We start from the raw sequence: 19,132 nt of genomic DNA, 5'->3' as shown, positions 1-19,132 counted from the left end.
ACCAAAATACTTTTAATGAATTAAATCAACATCATCCCTTAATTAAACTAGATCGGGTTACCAATAATATATATATATATATATATATACTCGAAACATGTTCACCTCTATATATAAAGATACACCGAATTAATTAAAGTGCAAATATCTAACGTTTATTAGTAAGACGTAACATAAACATTTCAAACTCAAACATAAGGTAGTATCACTTTTGTTAATTCATTATATATTATATGTCATATATAAAGTTAAACATGTTTTAGGTACTTTTAAATATATATATATATATATATATATATATAATATCTACTGTATGTAACCCGATCAAAGATCACGTATAGATTTACTTCATTTATGGGGAAGCTTATTTGTTGTGCACATTTAGCATGTGCACGGGTCAAAAGACGGCACGATTTGTGCAGACCGTGACCCGACAAAGCAACAAAATTGAACCCGTGACCCGGCTCTTTACCCGTCGGACAGGTCGATCGGATAGGATTCAGTCGGGCTCGGTTCAGTTCACGAGTTTAAGGGACTTTTGCTCTTCATTTGTCATAAACCGACCCGGCCCGACCAAACCCCGACGGAGCAACACAATCAAACCCGTGACCAGGCCCGTTACCCTATCGGGCAAGTCGGTTTGTCCCGGGTCCGGTAGTACTTAGCCAATAGCCGAGTCGCGAATTTTCGGTCATATGCTCATCCGAGGTGTACACTAATTTATTAGTTATATCTTTAGTTTTTTCAAAATAATCTCTTAAAAGATGTAGATATTAAATACATTTTTCAAAGCTAAGAGGCATGGATTTAGCTACCGACTTTTCTATCCATCTATAATATATTATAAAAAAATAACATTTTATTTTTGGAAGTGTTTAAAAAAATGTAATATTTTCACTTAGCAGCGCGCCTTTAAAATAATTTCACATACACTACCCTCTTAACATTGATGATTAAATTACATTATCAATCATTTATCTTTTGAAGTATCTACATTAAATCTTTACATCATTTACATTCACATTAATTACCTACACCATTCGATGCAACCTCCACTACTAACACTCGCACCCACCACCACACCGTCACGATCACTGCCGTATTACGCGGGTACCGTGCTAGTATTTATCTAATTGATATTAACGTAATTTGACTTTTTATTACATACTTTTCGTTTTTTGAATGCTTAATACTTAATAGTTTTTTCATATATTAAATAAATAATGGATTTTATGGTAACATGTTCTTTCGTTTCAAATTGATCCAAACGTCCATAAACTGGGTCATCAGTTCACATATTTGGGTGATACTAGACTTTAAAATATATTCAGACGGGATATTATTGATCAAAAGAAAAAGTGAAATCCTACAGTACGGGTCATAATGGATTCCAATTGTTGCTTTTATATTGTATTTTTTATGAAAAATTGATGAAGAGGATGAAAAAGAAATTAATAAATTTTTGAAAAAATAAAGATTAACCAGTTAATGTAGGTCATAATGTGAACATTTGGTCAACCATGTAAAAATTAAAAAAAGTATGTGGGTGATGTATATTAATAATTCAGTTCAATGGGCAAACATGTAAATGAGGGAAGTACATTAGTCATCCAGTTCAATGGGCAACCATGTAAATAGAGATTGACCTATTATAGTAGGTCATCAGGTCAGCAATTGGTCAACCATGTAAAAAATTGAAAAGTATATGGGTGATACACATCAATAATTCAGTTCAATGGGCAACCATGTAAATAAGGGAAAGTACATTGTTCATCCAGTGACTTAACCCTAAGTATAACTTATAGTTCATATGTGAACGAACATTTTCACATATACCATTCACATATACCAATTTTTTAATATATCTTATTTATACTACTATATAAAAATTATACCCCAATGTTGCAAAGTTTACAATTTTGGGACATGCAAAATTACCATTTTACCCTTAATTAATTAATTTACATAATCATTATATAATCTTTTAAAAGATATTCAATATACCTAAAAATCAAATATTTTTGAATCAAATACCTACACCGATGACATCACCATCCGTCGACGCCACCACATCACAACTAACGTCATCACCGCCGCATTGTGCGGGTATCATGCTCGTTTAGTGAATAAATGTTTGGGTCCCCATAAATTTTATGGATTAAAAAATTAGTATGTGAGTATTCCACACCTAAGCTTAGGTACCTAATAGTCTTATATAACCATCATATATATATGTATATATGGATTATTACCTGTGAATGTAACTAACTATGACAAAATGTCTATGTTATGTAAAAGTCTTGTAAAATGTTTATGTTATGTAATCAACTTTCAAATCTCAATTATTGGATGTATCTGACCAATAAAAAAGTTACACGTGTTAGCTTATATGGTTGTCACATATACCTGGTTACATTTAATAACCATAATTTGAAAGTTCATTACATTACATAGACATTTTACAAGATCGTTACATAATATAAATATTTTATCATAGTTAGCTACATTCACAGGTAATAATCCCTGTATATGAGGCTGTTTAGTATGTGAGTGTTCCACACATGCCATTTTTAAAACCATAAAAAATATGGGGATCCAAACATTTATTTAAAATATTAAAAAGTTATTATGTGAGTTGTTTTTCACCAAATTAAATGCATAACAACATCATATTCGATTTGAAAAGAGTACAATAATTCAAAGATTATCGGTCAAAATAGCTAACATTACATTGAAAAGGTAAAATATGGTGAAAGGAAAAAGTTATAGCATATGGTTTTTCACATAAAAGAAAAGGTATATGCAAATATGCAATCATCTATAAAAGTCAATATTTTAAATATACAGATAGTGAAATGATGATACAAAACTAAAGCAAAAAACAATTATTGGTGATGAAAGTGATATTGATGATGTCTCTGATAGGTGATGTGGTCATGTGGGTCATCTTTGCTTTGCATAAACATTGTATTATAGTTCTAGCCATTAAATTGGAATTTCTAAAGATACTTTAGCCAATGGAAGGATGACAACAAAGAAGTGCTTTTTATGCACAAATAATTACAATAATATAAAAGCTATTTTTGATGCACATTTTTTATATAACTTTTAACCATTTTCTGCCCCCTACACCCAAAATCCAATGTAATTAAAGAAATATATGAAGAATACATCGGGTCTAAAAACTAGCTAATTTATAGATAACATGTCATTATGTCAATAAACTTCTTTCATCTCATATATATGTCAAAACTTTAAGTACTTTGTGTTATGTTCAACATTTAATAATCTCCTTGACCGACATATTCTTGTTGTCATAGATAATTTCTATGGATTTTTAAACTCTACAAAAAAGAGTGGCCGATACATTACATACTTCAATATATCTTGGTTTATAGCATCACTTAAATCAAGTTCATAAACAATTAGTTTGATGGGTTTTTTATCTATAGTTTGGCATCAAATCATTGAAAAGTCATGACATTACGTATATATCCATTTGTGTTGTCTCTTAAAGAAAAATAATAGGACAAAGACCGAGATGCTATCCTTTAAGGGCCGTCCTTATACTTACTTCCTCCGGTGTCCGACGCACGGCCTCCCGGTGCCGCTATTAGCACGACTTCGTCTTCCCCGACGTCTGTTTGGTTTCCTCCACTTTTGGACGCGCGACTTGAGTGCTTGTGGGGACCAATGTGGCCGTTTGAACCAAATAAAAAAAAAGATTTTTCAAACATATTTTTATCAAAATTAACGGCTAGTAGCCTTTTTTATCTTTTTTATTTTCTTTTTCTATTAATACCACGTCCACACTACCATTTCAAATAACAACCATCTATTTCTATTACTTCCAAACCATTTTATCTTTCTCAAACCATTCCATAAACCATTTTTCATAAACTATTCCATTCACAATGTCTAGAAGTGTGTGGACTAAAGCAGAAGATCTTTGTTTGTCGAGATGTTGGGTGACGAGGAGACCGGACCCTATTACGGGTAGGTGTGGTCGAGGATATCAGGCATGATACTGTCATTCACTTGATCGACAGTCATTGGACGTTTTCGGTAAGGGGCATTTGATGAAGAAGCCATTGCAGATATATAAAAGTTTGAGTTTTGAAATGAAATATCTGGTAAGGAGACAATATTTATAGCTGAAGTCAAAAACGCTCCTCCAACGTTCAAAATTCAAAATATTTACAATTACAGTCCCTCAAACAACCAAAATTTCAAAAAAAATTACATTTACAGTCCCTTAACGGCCTTCTACAATGCTACTCTATAAATACCAACCCAAAGCATTTACCAGTTTCATCACCATTCAAAAAACTTCTTTTATCTGCTAACTCACTCAATATTCCAAATGGCTTCATCATCATCAAAGAAGAACGTTGACCGACCTTGTCTCACCGAAGATGAGATGAAAACACGAATCATGGCTGATATCAATGAGGACACCCTCCTTCAAAATGAACTCTCTGGGGTTCTGGGTTTCCTACGGAAGAAGAGACACCAATGCGACCAACACGTTCAGGAAATAGAAGCACCAGGCCGCAGGGTCTCGAAACACGAAGAGACATATTCTTATTTTTTGCAGGATGAGAGCAAAAGAGTGAAGAGGGTGATCGACAATGTTTTTAAGGCCGGTCACACGTTGACCGACCAATGCATTTGGGCAGAATCGTACCACGACAACTGCGGAGAAGACAAATCAACGTGGAAAGTGAAATGCTCAGAACACGACAAGTGGTGAGCCGATGAAACGGCTTACCTTGGATTAGGTAAAATGTCAATCAAAGATGATGACGATGAAGAGTAATCGTATCATTATTATGTATTTTATTTTTCCCCCCCAATATTGTCTTTTATTTTAAGTAATGTAATGTGTGTTTAATTACTAATAAAATGTGTTTTGTTTTTAATTTTGTGTAAAAAAAATGATATAATAAAATAGTGAATGAATAGTGGAAGAAATGGTAGTATAAGGAGGGAGGTGTTCTTGGGCTGTTCTTGGAGAGAGAAAACTGATGAATAGTGGAAGAAGTGGGTAAGAAGTAGGGAAGAAGTGACTCATATAAGGAGAGGCCTAAGTTTTTCCTTTATGGCAATTAGGCCTAAGCCAATAGAGGCGTTTTGGACGCAAATTATTGCGTTTTGGGCTTCCTTATTGTTAGGCCTCTCCTTATAGGAGCGTCCTCCTGCGTCTGACGTCCCGTCAAAAAAAGAAGCTAGTAGCACTGTTGCGTCCAAGGCCCGCGTCCGAGGGGTTTGTTCCAAACTTAGACGAGCGGCGGATGGTTTTTGTGGGTCCCAAATCGTTTTGAGATCATTGCAAAATTAAAAAAAAAAAGAGTTTATCATATATATATACATGTTATATCTATATATATATATATTTACAGGGGGAAGAACTTTGAAGAAGACAAAGTGGGGCCAAAAAAACTATAATATATAAATAATTTATTTACAGTTTAGCCCCTCAAGTATTAACATATTTTTAAAATCATTTTACAAGTTTTAAAATGTTTCAATTTAACCCCTATAATGTTTTAGTTTTTATTTTAATGTTTTATTTATAATGAATGTAATGTTATGTTAATAAAAGTATTTTATTAAATTTTTTGTAAAAGATAAGTAAAATGAGAAAATATTGGAAGAAGTGGGGGTTATAAGGAGGGGGTGTTCTTGGGGTGTCTAGGAGAGAGAAAAACTGATGAATAGTGAAAGAAGTGGTGAAGAAGTGGGTTCTTATAAGGAGATGTCTTACCATCGTGTTCTGGCCACATTCTGAGAACACCTAGCCTGTGTTCTCGAGTTTATATGTAAAGGAAGGGGAAAGAAGAGAAGAGAGATGAATGGAAGAGAATGAGTGCATTTTCCTTCCTTCCAAATCATCCCAAAAATGGAAAGAAAATATCTTATACAAATTCTATAGAATTCCCCTTCCAAATCCTTTCCCTTCTTTTCTCTTCTTCTCTTAAATAAAACTCAAGAACCCAAATTTTTTTAAAATCTTTCACAATCTTTTCTTTTCCTTTCAAAACAAAACTCAAGAACATACCCCTAATGTCACAACCACACGTCCTGGGGATGACATTTCCATGAAGACGTGAAAATTTCTGATTTCGTGGGGCCACTTGCTTTATGTGTGTATGTCTTATATATATGTATATATATGTGTTGATGTGTATCATATAACAATGATGTGGCAGTGTGAAAATGATGTAAGAACCATTTAAATGGGATAAACAATGAGAATCTTTAAATTATAACTTAGGTTTATATGTGAATGACATATATGATAAAAATTGCTAATATATGAACAAATGAAATTATACCTGAAATTACCAATGTTCATATGTGAATAGTTCTCACATAAACCTTACCATAATATTGTAACATTTGCGTAATTTGGCTCGATTGACTTGTAACTTGATGTGCTTAAACGTGATTAAATGCAGTTTAAATTTCACGATTTATTGAAATTTTATCTACTTTGCCTCGTTGACTTGTTCGTGCTGGTGACTAACTAATTTAGTCAGTCAAAATAATTTATTATTTGTTTGACGATTCAATAACGTGTTAAAGGCTAGACGAGACTTGATGGTCGATTGTGTGATGTAAGACGGTTTATAATTTGATTAGAAACGTGTAACATTCATAATGTTTGACTAGTTTGACTTATGATTTTTGACCCGTTGACTTATATAATTATTATTTGTTAAACTTGTATGAATTTATATTTCGTAAATAAATATTTGAGAACGTTGGTGTAATTTATGGTTTTGAAAAAAAATCTCTTCGGCAATATATAATTTTAAAACGTTTCACATGTGAATGAACAAAATAAGGATCCCATATATATATATATATATAGCGAGAGAGAGAGAGAGAAAAGAATATGAGGTTGTTAGGTATCTAACTTGGGTGAAAACCTCTCACATGATAATTTTTAATTATTTGAATAAATGATTGGGGCCCCCGTGTATTTTATGTATTAAAATTAGGATGTGAGAGGTTTTTCACCAAGTTAGATGCCTAACAACCCCATATCCCCTTCCTCCATATATATACATACTAGTGCTCAGACCCGTCTATTAGACGGGTAGTCTCAAGATATATAAATCTTATAATAATTGTGAAACAAAAAGTGTATGACCAATATCACAATTTAATGAATACGAAAACTAAAGAAGAAACATATAAAAATTAACTTCATATAAATATTGATTCCAGTTTACCCCTTTTTTTCAACTTAAATTAAATAAAAAGAGAAATAAAAAGTGTATGACCAATATCACAACTTAATCAATACGATAGCTAAACAAGAAACATATGAAAATTAAGTCCATATAAATATTGATTTTAGTTTACCTTTTTTTTTTCCTTCCAACTTTAGTTAAATAAAAAGAGAAACAAAAAGTGTACAATATATAATTTGAAAAATACATACCAATTCATCAACAAAAACCATCTCGAACGTTTTGATTTTCTTCGGGTTGTTCCACTCCGAAACAGTCCATACATGCACAACATGTGTTGGCTTGTAAGATTGATTTTATTAAAGTTCGACCATTTTTTTATTTAAATAAATATTAAAAAAAATAGAGGATTAATAAGGAGAGAGTGTTAGGCTAAAGGAGAGGGATGCCAAGTGTACCCCCAACCTCCTTATATATATATATATAAATACAAGGTTTTTTACCCGCATGATGTGAGGTTGTTGATTTAATTTTTTTTTAAGTTTTTAATATTAACATTGGTAGTAAACAATTAAATTTTGTATAGTTAGCATACTTTATGTTGTTTATTTTTCTAAAGAAACATGAATAAAAAATAAAACACTAATTGTATAATTAACATTTAGTGATACAAAATATTTATTAAGGACATGCTACGTTACATAGTTCTTAATTTTAGTTAAACAACCCAATTTATAAAGATTAACTATTAGTTCATGATAAACATATAAATCAATGGTCGTTTCAATGTTTTTGATTGACACGGTAAAAGCCAAAAACAAACGTCAACATGGTTGTTTTCGATAGCTTCCTTGATGTGTGAAATCGAGTTTAATAATTTATAACAAGATCTACCGCTTACTGACTACCACACACTTACGGGCAGTGTACCCGTTCGTATGTAATATAGTTAATTGGTAAGACCAGGATCGAACACAAGGACTGAATGTTGTACTTAAGGTTGTAAAAATGTAAATCAAGAGAAAGTTTGGTTTGTGACCGAGTTGTCACTTTGCGTTTCAGAAAGCTAATTAATCGACAAGTAAAATAAATGAAATACTCAACCGGTGTCAATTGAGAGTATGCGAAAATAGTTTGAGTTGTAACAAATAATTAAAAAGCCATCTATGTCGAATCCGCTACACAAGAAGTTTAGGTTGCATATGGTTTAAGCTCAAAATTCAATAATGTTGGTGACAATAATCGTGACAAGTCAAAAACACAAACAGGTGCACAACGTTTGTAAAATTTACTCAATCACCTAATCAACCCAATTCCTTGCAACAAGTGGTACCACTAACCCTATTACAATTCCTTGAACTAACTAGTTCGTTTGATTATCTAAATAACAATTTTATCTTTGTGAAAGAAACGTGGTACCACCAACCGTTAAATTCACTTAACAAAGTAATTTCTATTAAACTTATATTCTTTACTATCATACCATGACCTAGCAAAAGTTGTTCATAGACAAACAACTAGAATAATACTTGCATTCAACTAGTACCACTATTTAAGAACACAAATATCACCAAGAACACAAATTTAAGTAGAAGAAATCATTTCATTAAGATATTGACAAAATGTTAAGTAAAACTAACTTGAATTCAAAATACTATGCAACCATAACTAATTGTTTCACTTCATCTTCATAGATGTATAAAGATTTAGCTACTCATATTGTTAAAAGCTAAAGATTGAAATAGAAAGGAAGACATAATGTACCCAATATAGAGAACGAATCCAAATCGAAGTTACAATCGAGCTACAATGAGTAACAATAGCTAAAATTAATCTTCAAGTCTTCAAATGATGTTGGAGTAGTGAAAAACTCTTAAAGACCCTTGAAAATCGGCTGGAGTATGAGTATGTGAGCTAAAGTGTCCAAGACTAGGGTTTGGGTGGAGTGGTGGATGGTATTTATACCCCAGGAGAGAGAAAAATGGTGATGTCAGATAGATCTCGCGCCGCTAGGAACTCGGGTCGCGCCGCTAGAGGTGTTCTTGAGCATTTCTGTCCGAAAAACAGGGAAACCGCGCCGCGACCTCCCATTCTCGCGCCGCTACTGGGTTGAATTACCCTGGCTCGCGCCGCTAGATCACCAGATAGCGCCGCTATCTACTTCAGGCTGAAGTTCTGACTTAAATTTCCTCCACTCGCGCCGCGACCACCCTACTTCGCGCCGCTAGTTCTTGCCTGGAGTTGTCGTTTCAGCTTCGTTCTTCTTCCGTTATTGCATATGGACCACTTCTGAGCTATTTTCTACCATTTGGGAGCAATATATCTACTGTAGGCCTGAAACCACTAGCAAATACCATAACGCACCACAAAACATGTATAAACGGCTATAAAACTAGTACAAAACGTCCAATTCGGTGTAGGGAAACATGTACAATTTGAGGCTTATCATTCCTCTTTTGATTGACACGGTGAAAACCCAAAGACATGTCGAGTTGGAAATGAAGCATTATTTAGTCTAGGATTTAAAATGACAATGATTAAATAACTAGTTTATTATATTCGACATTTGATTTATTTTTTTTTATTTAATAAATTTCAAACATAAAGATTTTTATCTAATTAAATATCCAATAGATTTTACCTTTCAAATAACAAATAATGTGAATGAATTATCGGGTAATAGCCCGGCCAGTAGCCAGAGTTATGTTTTAAATCCATTATGTAAGCTCTATGGGTGAGTTTTTCCCTTAGGTCTTAGGTTCGAGTATGGGGTTTATCATCTCAGGTTATTTTCCATGAAGAGTAAGAATTTAAGCAAATTCATTCAAATAAAATATACTAGTAAAAAGTACATCATCTAACAACAAAATTTGTAAAATTTAAGAAGTTTTAAATATTATTAGAAACCAAATTAAAATTACAGGTGAAATTTTTCTGTAAAAAATAAACAAAATCGCTTTGCAAGAACTTTTAAAAGCGATGATCTCATGCGAAAGCACATATTATAACTATGGTGACACTATTGTAAGATTTTATAACATTCAAGATCGATAATAATATATAGAAAAATAATAACATAGAAAATACTATGTATTAGAGAAAAAATCACCATCATATTGCAAGATTGTTAAAAAGCACAAATCACATGCAAATTAAACACATAAAAATCATTAAAAAAAAGTTAAAACATTCAAGATTATGAATATATGACATAGCTAGATAATACAATAACATATAAAAAAAGAAAATATTTTAAATTAGAAAGTGAAAATTACCATTCTTTGAGAAGACGGTGTCATGTTTTTAACAAAGGGATATAAAACAAAATTAAAAGGGACATACAAACATAGTTAGAAAAATATACTTTACATAAACACGTATACAGTGAATATAAACTTTGTTTTGGTGGCTTGAATGGATGAGGCTAAATGGGAAAAACAAAAGATATATATAATTAGGTTTAGGATTATGATGGAGTTGTTTGGTTATTGTATTCAATATAATTAAGGCAGACAATTTCAATCCATACTTGTGGGTTGTCGTATCAATTGTTAGATTTGAATATATTCTTAATTTCGATGTAAGATTTATACTGGATTTTATATTATTTTATTTTATTTTATTTTATTTTATAAACATATTGTGGGACAAAAATTATGGTGATGTCATGTATGAAAAATCCTACGTGTCAATGTTTAAAAATAGTTTTAAGTTGAGGTATCTAGTCTTTAAAAGGCCAAGATAACTACTGTTTTATAATGTGTATAGATAGATAATATATATATGGGGGAAGTGAATGTGTGGGACAACACCACCCAACTTGAGTGAAAAACCCCTAACATCTTGATTTTTTATTCCATAAAAATCAAAGGAGCCATCATTTATTCATTAATATTAAAATATTAATATTTGAGAGGTTTTTTAACCAACTTATGTGTGGGACAACCCACACTTACTTTTTCCCATAATATATATGTATGTATATGTTATTGCTAGCATTGCTACTTAAGCACAAGCATGGCCTGTCATACATAAAGGGCAATTGAAAGGGAGGGGATTTGCGTTTTGCATTGTTTAGAGGTATCTAGACTTGTATAGTGTGTGTACGTACCCGGCCAAATGTCAATGGCTCTGTTGTACAGGACTAGATGTCCCAATATGTTATGTCTGCATGTGCATGAAATTGGACCTATCAACGCCAAATGGTCCTACACTACTACCCAATAACTACTCTTAGTTACACTAAAAAGATCTATCTAGCTACGTAATCAAATCACCATGAGAATCTATCGAATCTCTCTGGCTAGCTACTTGTCTCATTACTTGGGACATTTATTTTGCCAGTTTTATTGATTTTGCAAACTCACATACACTTTTGCCTTGACTAGCTAGGTTTGAACCCGGCCTTGAGCTAGCTAGCTATGGTTTTGTGCTGATGCACCCGGCAGGTTAGTAACTAACTAACACTCTTTATTCGGTAATCCAGTCCACCACATCACCGTGTCTCAACAATTAATAACAGTTCTTTAAATTTCACTTTTTAGTGTAATTTGTATAGACCATTAATTTTTTCCAGTATATATATATTTATCGATCATCTACTAATCATATCTACTCCTTGTTATGGGATTAAGTTATGGGTAATTAAAAGGAACTGTACGTCTACTGATCGAGTACTGCCATTTAATTTAGCGTAAGTTGTACTGACACTTTTTTCCCGTCCATATATAAATTAGTCATGAAGAGGGTCACAAAAAGAAATGAATATAACTTATATTGAATCCAAAGCTTTCATTTAATTACATAAGCAAATCAATAAAAATTATAGTCATATGACAAAGACAATCTCAAACATAATTAAAAAAAACCCAAGGAGTTGATCATCAAACAGCAATATATATATAGAAAACTGGATCAAAAGAAGCTTCTTGAAAATGTTCCCCACACATCTCTCTTGATCTCTTTCATTTTCCAAATCTTGAGTATTATGGTAGATTATTATTAGAAAAAAGGGTGTTCCAAAAAGATAAAAAAAAAAAAAAAAAAACTAGCTAGTGATCGATCATTCATTATCTAATCATAATATTATCCGGCCAAACAAGCAATTAAGCATGCATAATATATATAATATACCACCTCGATCATATCTAGCTCATACATCAATCCAATGATAGTGTTGAAGAAGCCTGTTGGCTTCTCTAAGACCACTGAAATAAGCCCCATGAGTTGTGGAGTAATGAGACCTATGTGTGGCTTCTCCTGCAAAAAGAATCTGTAGAAGTAGTGGTTGTTGTGAACCACCAATTGCTGTTGTGTCGACAACTACTTTTGTGTTTGGTAATGGCTCGGACAGTGAATCTATGTCCCCGATACTTGATCCCACCGCTATATAGCTATATGATCCCCTAAACAGGGGATCACTCGCCCACCCACTTTTCAAAACCTTTTCAAATTTCACCGACGATGCATTTTTCATCTTATTTATTTCTCCATTCTGTTTTTTATGTGACAAAAAGCTAGAAATTGTTGAGGAAACCTTATCAAGAATCACTTCGTCCGCAAGTGCCTCTAGCTCAAGTGCCTCCTCACCTGCAAACCAAGACAACAACACGCGCGACCTTTCATAAACTGGTGACACAAAAGCCGTCTTCCTGATCCACCATGGGATTTTCGGGTTCTTAGCCTGATCATCAGATTTATGAAACACCATTTGTAAGAACGGAAATCGTTCAAGATCAAAATCAGGACTTAGTTTCATGAAAAGCTTGTTTACAACACCATAGCCTAGTCTTGAAATCGCTTCAATCTTGTAATTAGGAAGTGGTGGACTAAACTTGAACACGCCCGAATCATTAATATTATTACTAGAAATCCCTGCCTTGAGAACTCCTAATGAAACCGTGACAATAACATGATCTGCTGAAATACTTGTGCCATCTAGAAAATGAATCTTTACCGGTCTGCAGGAACCACCACCACCACCACCATATTGCTTATTCCCCATTACACATGATTCAGCTGCTGGCTGCCACTCAATACTAGTCACTTTCTTGCCTAATTGAATTAGGCCTAATGGTAACACAGATGCTAATGATTCTATAATACTTGAGTAACCTCTAGCTATAGTGATTTCTTCACCAGGAAACATAACATACTCACTTTCTGCCAGGTAATCAAGGTTATGCAAATCATTAGCAGCTGTATAAGTCCTCTGTATATTTTCATGCATTGCAAATATTGATTCTTCTAATGACTTCCTCTTCCATTCCCCACTCTCCTCCTCATTATTATGAGTACTTGAACTCCAATAAGATTCAAGCCCTTTCTTAAGGAAAGATCCAACACTTAATATTTCTTTCCCATTCTTAATGATACTATCATCTACTATCGATTTGTTTTTACCTTGAGCAAAGTCCATGAGATTGTTAAAAAGATTGGAAATTGGATCAACAAGAGATGGATTCAAGACATACCCATTCTCAGCAATGGTGATTGGATCATCAAGGAATCCATCCATGCATTCCCATGGTTGTTCTGATTCCAAAGAATTTATTTCTTGGGCAATCTTGTAAACCGGGCTTCCTCCAATTCCATGGATCCAAGTGGCTCCCATCTCTATTCTGTCTCCACCAAACTCACAACTCTTTATCCTGCCACCAATTCTGTTCCCACCTTCTACAATACATAGCTCGAAAGCCCCTTTTTTCACTCCAGATTTGTAGAGCTTGTTTGCAGCCGTTAATCCTGCCATTCCTGCCCCTATTATCACTATTCTTGGTTTCTTTGTAACCATTTTCTTTTCCTACAAGCTAGCTGCTACTACAACTTTAAGTTTTCTTAGCTTGTTAAAGTTTTGATCGATTTTTCCGCCCTAGCTAAAGATTGCAAGGCTTCAAAAAAGATTGTTGCTTTGATCTTAGAACACTATAAACATAGTTATGGGCTTGCAACAAATAAAGATTTTTATTTTTTTTTTTTTTTGCAGGATAGATTGGAATTGAATAAGCTTAGAATTAAGTTAGAACACGTACAATAATAATCAAAATTATTAATTAAAGTTATGGGTTTACAAGAAAGAAAGATTTTTTGGTACTACAAATTAAGGTTTGAGCTTAGAACACTAGGCTACTTCAAAAAGATTTTTTTTTTCTTTTTTTCTGATGGTAGTAATTAAGAATGCAATAAGCAGCTAGGCTTGAAATAGAATTATGGTTGGTTTGAGCTTAATTAGATGAGAAGTTGAAGTTTTTATTTTTTTTAAATGTTTGGAGTGAGAGGGAGGGAGGGAGTCGTTTTAAGTAAGGTAGGAGAAGATATACTTTTGTGTAAAGCCTCTTTATGGACTTATAAATTTTGGACGCACCCTGTTGCTTTCGTTGTTTTATATTATTTGTAATTATTTTATATAATATGATAAAATTAATAATTATCGATAACAATCATCAAATCTAAATCTAGTGTCTTTTAGATATATATAAAGATCGACACCACATTCAAGAAGAACAAATTAAAAAGAACTAATTTATTGTGATAAAAATTAAATATCAGTTGTTTATGGAAATCAAATGATATTTTTTTTGTTTGAATGTATAAATTAGCATGTGTAGCCAAATTGACACCCAACATTTACAGTATGATCCTGACATATGCATACAACAAATGTAGGGAATGCATGACTGTATCAACTTTGGTTTGATGCAAACTTTGTTTTTCTTCCTTCCTTAATTCCTTCCTTCTTACGAGTATAATTATATCTGTACTTTTTAACTCATAAGTAGTTTTAGGCTATCTCCAATGGGGTGCCTTTAGTTGCTTTTGGATATCCTTTGCCGTTGAAGCTTGTCCAAAACTAATAATTTTTTTAAGGATGCCCTTACCTAAGGGCATGCCTTACTTGTCCATACTTAATATATTTTTGTTTTTAGTGGAGGTAAAAGGATATGTAAGGATGTTTGTATGGTTGGAGATAAAATTACAAAATTTGAAGGATTTATAAAGATATATAAGGATTTGTAAGAATGTATAAGGATTTGTAAGGATATGATGTGACAGCTCAAAGACGCTTAAGGGCGTCCTTACCATTGGAGATAGCCTTAAACATGTTTTCTTTTTTAAGTCGTTTTAATCATGGAATGGTTTTGCCTCTTTCATTTTTTTCTTAAATATCCATGAGATTGGGGTTCAAGTTTCAAACCTCGGCTAAATTCTTATGGGTTTCTTTTAAAACGGTGCAACTAGACTATTAGGTTTGGGCCTCTGACTTGTTCAGGAATATTAGTTGTGGGTCATCTACGATGGAGTTTAAGTTTTCGTAATCTGAAATTTTGTTAGATCGTTAAAAAATAAATATAAAATATAACGGTGGTGCCAAATTAGAGTCGGAGATGTACACATTTGTTGATGACATGGAGTTTGTATTGGACAAATATATAGCGTTTCAATTGATAGGACAAATATATAGCGTTTCAATTGATACTATGATTATGTAGCATTTCTTACTTATTGTGCACATGCATATTCAAATTTGAAGTTTACTATAATACTCCGTATAATTTAATTTGGTCAATGGTAATCACTATTATATGCCTCCTTAAGTGAAAATTAATTTAGAAGGCTAGTTTCATTAGCATATAAAAAAAATATATAGGATAGTTATGTGCCTTAATAATGTGAGGCGTTGATTACCTTTCATTGTGCTTTGGAATCTGGTCAACAAGTAAATAACAAATAAAAAGAAAGGATATGTTTTTAGCTGTTTATATTTTATTTATACAGAAATGCAAAATTTACAAAAAGAAATGGGGTCTTGTATGTATGGTGGCCCTAAACATCTACTTAACTCCATACAATAGTTAGGCCGGTCTTGATTGTATGTAACTAGCACGTTATTCGCGCAATACGGCGGTAGTCGTGGCGGCGACGATGTGGTGGTAGATGCGACTATTTGTGGTAGATGAGACGTCGATTGATGTAGATTATTAATGAGAATATTTTAAAAAATAAATGATTGATAGTATAACTTAATCATTAATGTTAAGGTATAGTATAAGTAAAAATATTTTAGTGCTAAGTAAAAATATTACATATTTTAAGGGTGATAGATGAAAATATTACATGGAAAGACATTTTAGACATTTCCCCATGTAACTTTCAACATGGGGGGTATTTTCTTTAATAAATAGTATATATTAGTAATTAGTTAATTACTACTTATTATTGTAAACCAAGATGGCAAGACGCCACAAAATGACACTTATTCCTATTTAATCACTTTATAACACTATTCGATTCCCACTTGTGCAAATCGTAGGCATAATGTAGTTGATAATACACCATAGTCGTCGTTACCCACTACGCAAAATGAATCTAATTCTAAATTTTGATCCAATATCTATAAAAAGTCACTAGGATAAGTTTTCAAAATTATCTCAATCTTATTGTAAACATAATGTAACATGAATTTTGGACTCTAAAAGTTATCCTTTAACCATCATAATTAAGGGGGTTGGGTTAGCTATTGTTGTTGTTACATGATCATAGTAGTATATATTGGGGTCAATAATAGGATGATGATGCCTACCAAACTCTCACATGTGAATCCAATGACATATGGTCCACCACTATCAATGGTCTTTATTATCGTTTTTTTTTACAACCCGTTATCATCCAAAAATAACACACATTTCTATATAGGGTAACTTTTTAAAATCTATCTCCTTCACCTTTTCACAACTAGTTATTAATTTAATTGAAGCTTATAAAACCAATGATAACAAATATATGAGTTAAACTTGGATTTATAGTAGTAGATACACGCACACAAATCTTTACTTTTTCATAAATGTATGTATGTGTGATAGTAATGAAATTCTTTACATGGAAACAACCGACAACAATGTACGCGGTTGATTGTAAATAAATTTGTACCCATGAATGCTCTATGATTGAGCATATATATATATGGTCTTTGAATTAAGTTTTAGACAACAAAAAATGTCTTTCACGTATATAGTTGTCAATCACATCTTTTCGCTTCAACCAAACATAGACAAACACATCACTTGTACAAATGGTCATGGTTTGATCAATTATATATAGGTATTTGAAATTTGAATAATCACCTAGCTAGGCAACTAATAATTTGGACCATCCTAGCTAATTGTACAAAATTCAACTTTTTGAAAAACATACATTTCATTTCTTTTTTCTGTATCTATTTAAAAACATTCTAAAGTATGGTTTCTCGAGTATGTTGTGAGAATGATTTTTGTCGTGTTCATTTTTTTTTAATGCCCGAAAATAGTTTTGGAAAGTAAGTCAAAAGCCATTGAAAATTTTATTTACTAAAATTTAATATCGTTTAATTGATTTGTTCTAACATTAACAACAACTGTATCAAATCCCTGAGTGGGGTATGAAAGAGGTGAGCTGTAGACAGTCTTAGTCTTACCTCTACCTTTGGGTAGAGAGACGGCTTCGGCCAAGAAGGTGTAAAAGGCGTAAAAAGGTAAAATATTTATACATGTCGTCGAGAACATCACCTTGTCGCCAAATTTGGGCCTATTGAATATGAAACTTGGGCTGATCTTCAGCCCAAAACTATCTACGGTCTATCTAATCTAACAAAAATATACGAGTATATAAGCAGTTTTGGCGCCAAATGATCAAAAATCGGCGCCGTTCACTTATTCTTCCGTCGCGCCGATGTCAAATTCGTCGGAACTCACCGATCTATTTGCGAAAATCGCATTACAAATCAAAACCGAAAATGCCGGAAATATCAACGACGAAGTTTTAGTGATGTCATTAAATAAATCATTGAATTTGAGTGAAGTAGCTAGGGTTAGGGTTTTGGATACTGCCTTATCATTAATGTGCTTCACTGCCCCTCAGGTTAATCATTTCATAATCATTTTGCCAATATAAATAAATAATATAATTCGTGATTATATTGTATTTGTTGATTTTCAATTTTTATTTTTATCTTATTGTAGGTGTTTGATTCGGTAATTGATTGTTCGGTGAATACGATAGTATCGGTTTTAACGTCTTCAATAGAATGTAAGGTTTTACGGTTTGGTAAAGCGGAGGTTTTGAGCGTTGGTGGGCCGGTTTCCGGTGAGGATTGTGTCAGAGTGATGGAATGTTGTGGCGATATTTTGGGGAAGTTAAATGAATATCAAGGTAGGATATATTCTTAATAATTTGATCAAGTTTTACTTTCAAATCGCACATAAAGGTATTTAATTTCTTTTCTTTTGGGTCGGAAGATGGAGAATTTTCTGTTCAATTTAAGGCAATAAAAAGATATCGAATGTTGGGTAACCGAAAATGTGAAGAAAAAATAAAAAGCAGTTTTTGATGGAATAAAAAGTTGTATTGCTAAAATAAGTTCAGTACCCAAACCTATAGGCCTGATCAGCTATCTTCCTCGGCAAGTCAAAAAGTCCTTCGCACTTGGTACTTGATGCTCCCGATTTTCTTCCGTGTATTAATACTTGTGAGAGACATAATGTAGGTTATTAATGCTAATGTTAATATTGGTACTAGCAATTTCTTAGATCTTGGCTAGAATCATTATCATAGATATCATTTCTGACTTTAATAGGTGATATCATTTCTGACTTTAATAGGTGAAATATCATCTTTTAAATGGTGGGAACATCGTTGATTTTTACTTATGTTCACCTATGAAGTCTAAGATTTATGATAGAGGTGGAATATTCTGAAGTGGATGTTGAGAAAAACAGAAAAGAGATTATGGTAATGTAATTGCTTACGTTTATATGATCCATGTGAGTAGCTAGAAACCTAGAGGTAATAGAAAATATTATTGTCTTGCATGTTTCAAGTTAGTAAAAAAGAATTACAACACGTTATTGGGAATACGTTTTTTGAGCTTCAAATATATTTAGTTAAAGACTTGTGTA

The 19,132-nt window shown here is 32.7% G+C and overlaps 1 protein-coding gene across 1 annotated transcript; it reads right to left on the bottom strand.

The window, feature by feature from the left end:
* Positions 1–12,290: 12,290 nt before the first annotated feature.
* LOC122598275 (probable polyamine oxidase 5) lies at positions 12,291–14,402 on the bottom strand. The gene has a single exon (XM_043770872.1). It carries the CDS (start codon positions 13,993–13,995, stop codon positions 12,355–12,357), a length of 1,641 nt encoding a protein of 546 aa, XP_043626807.1. The 5' UTR covers positions 13,996–14,402; the 3' UTR covers positions 12,291–12,354.
* Between the last annotated feature and the right edge of the window lie 4,730 nt (positions 14,403–19,132).

The sequence above is a fragment of the Erigeron canadensis genome, chromosome 4 (genome assembly GCF_010389155.1).
Source record: "Erigeron canadensis isolate Cc75 chromosome 4, C_canadensis_v1, whole genome shotgun sequence".
Classification (NCBI taxonomy): domain Eukaryota; kingdom Viridiplantae; phylum Streptophyta; class Magnoliopsida; order Asterales; family Asteraceae; genus Erigeron; species Erigeron canadensis.
This window is presented reverse-complemented; position numbering and strand designations above follow the sequence as displayed.

Coding starts and splice junctions, on each gene's coding strand:
- LOC122598275 (XM_043770872.1), bottom strand. CDS start 13,995: ATGGTTACAAAGAAACCAAGAATAGTGATAATAGGGGCAGGAATGGCA.